The 2,468-nt window shown below is 44.0% G+C and overlaps 1 protein-coding gene across 1 annotated transcript in view; it reads right to left on the reverse strand.

Moving 5' to 3' along the window:
* Window positions 1–2,468, reverse strand: part of LOC135104302 (snake venom 5'-nucleotidase-like) — a 55,449-nt gene extending 52,981 nt beyond the window's left edge. Inside the window, exon 1 of the mRNA XM_064011541.1 lies at window positions 1,770–2,468. Coding sequence (XP_063867611.1) covers window positions 1,770–1,963 — 194 coding nt within the window. The 5' untranslated portion in view covers window positions 1,964–2,468. The remainder of the gene's footprint in view (window positions 1–1,769) is intronic.

The following is a 2,468-nucleotide window of genomic DNA, read 5'->3' on the forward strand; positions in this document are numbered from 1 at the left end:
ACGCTTTCTACATATCTTTCTCTCTCAGAATTGTATTACAAGCACTACATACATTAATCTTCCTTTCCAAACCATAATGTCTACCCTCAGCACAACCTTACACGTGTTATTTTGTCTTAAAACTCACGCAATTTGTCAGTCATTTTCCTCTGAGTTTTCTTTTCCTTTTTTCCTCAGAACAACATTACTAACACACGCGTTAAGCTCCCTTTTTAAATCATACTATCTAATCTCAACACAATTTCACACGTGTCATTTTGTCCTTTAAAACTCACGCTATTTGCTGATCAATTTCCTCTATCTACCTCCTCTTGCAGAACAGCATTACTAACACTAGCATTAATCTTCCCTTCTAACCCATGCTATATATCCCCATCACACCCTTGCACGTGTTATCTTGTCTTTTAAATCATACCAGCCATCCTCAACTCCTCCTTTCTATTAAGCTATATTTATCTCTACGCGATTTCTTTACTAGAGTCGGAAATTGGCGGCACGCACGAGTCTTCTTCACTTGTTCATTGCATATTCTTTTAATCCCATTATTGCTTAAAGTTCAGACCTGTCAGAGCAGCGTTAAGACTCCATGGGGACTTACAAGGGTAGCTGTTTAAGGCTAGAAGAGTTAAAGGGGCTGATAAGTAGACGCAAATGACAAGTACATGATCTTAACACATTTTAAGGATGACGTTTTAAGGAAATGTTCAAAGGATGTAAGGGTTTTAAAGGAAGTGAGAAAAAGACGCAGGTAGCAAGTACATAATCTTAAAAAAAACGCTTTAAGAAAAGTTTTAAGAGGCTGAGAGGTTAACTAAGAGATATACGCTAATGGACGATTGTAACACGTACTTTGAGATCAGAGCTGAAAGTTAACAGAGATGATAGACGATAGTAAACGAAAGATTATTTCGATCCTGGATGCAACATACGCTCTCTCCGCGACCCGCCAACCGACATATTTCAGCCGTTTCTCTAGGAAAGCTTGGGTACCTCCTTGGGAAAGCCCACTGGTGCCCGGAACATTGCCCGGCCGCGACCTCTAGCCAAGGGCGGGGGTGGCGGAGGTTTGGTATTAAGGGAGAGGAAGGACGCAAGGTAAAGGGTATTGGCGGTAATTTTCTCGTTGCCTCAGGTTGACAGTAATTGTTCGGGGAGTGACTGGCTGTTTGTGGTGGTGGTGGTGGTGATGGTCATTAAAGTAATTATTTTTACTACTATGATTGCTGGTGCTACTACTACTGCTACTTCTAATGTGTGTGTGTGTGTGTGTGTGTGTGTGTGTGTGTGTGTGTGTGTGTGTAAGGAAGGCTGCTTTTTGTGTGTTGTCATTGGTGCACTAAAGACAGTGGAATGTGTGTGTGGGCATCTACCCTTTTCAGATTTTACATTTTATATTTTTTTTTTCACAAACAAACGCACACACACACACACACACACACACACACACACACACACACACACACACACACACACACACACAACGTGGATTTTCAGCTGTAAGGCTGCAAGATTAATAAATCGAATATTATTATTTCATTCATTATTATTATTATTATTATTATTATTATTATTATTACACACACACACACACACACACACACACACACACACACACGTGCTACCTACATACATAAACACATGAAATCAACTCTCACACACACACACACACACACACACACACACACACACACACACACTCTCTTTTACACATACACTCTCTCTCTTACTCCACTCTCGCCACACACACACACACACACACACACACTCACCTGGCAAAACCTCCATAGCATTTGTTCTTCGCCTTGTCCTCGTCAGAACACCTGCCGGAGAACACGTTGGTCTCCTCGTAACGGGCGTGGAAATCGTTCACGTGAAGGATTGTCAAATTGAACGTCGTTGCCTCCACCAGCGCCGCCGTCACCGCCGCCCACAGGCACAGGCCCATTAACCACGCTTCCTGCATCTCGTCACCTTGTTCTCTGCGTGACGCTGCGAGCACCAGTTTATAAGATCACAGGTACTGCCTTCCCACAGTCTCCTGTGGGTCTGTTGTCGCGATGTGAGATTGTAGTTTTGACTCTCCGTTTTACTTCCGCTGTTACTCGTCGATTCCTGGTTTTATTTTAAGCTTTCAAGTTGATGGATCGGGAAGGCAAAAGGTTTTCAGCCTAGTTCCAGGTGTTGGCGCTTGTTTGTTATTGTTTGGCTGTTCAACAAAATTCAATGTTTCTGGTTGTGGTTGAAATACAAGATTATTTCTGTTCAGCTGTTGTGTTCCACTTGGTCTGTGCAGCAGTGCGGATGTGGGTCAGGCTAGGTGCTGCATGACACCTCAAGGTTGCAGTGGGTCGGGGAGATCAACTAGCGGCTAATGTGGAGCCGGAGAGCCGACTGGCGGCGAGGCAGGAGGAGTCCTCGCCTAAGTAAGTCTTGGCGGGAGCCGAAACCCGCCAGACACTCGTGCGTCT

Source organism: Scylla paramamosain, chromosome 10 (genome assembly GCF_035594125.1).
Source record: "Scylla paramamosain isolate STU-SP2022 chromosome 10, ASM3559412v1, whole genome shotgun sequence".
In the NCBI taxonomy this organism is placed as follows: domain Eukaryota; kingdom Metazoa; phylum Arthropoda; class Malacostraca; order Decapoda; family Portunidae; genus Scylla; species Scylla paramamosain.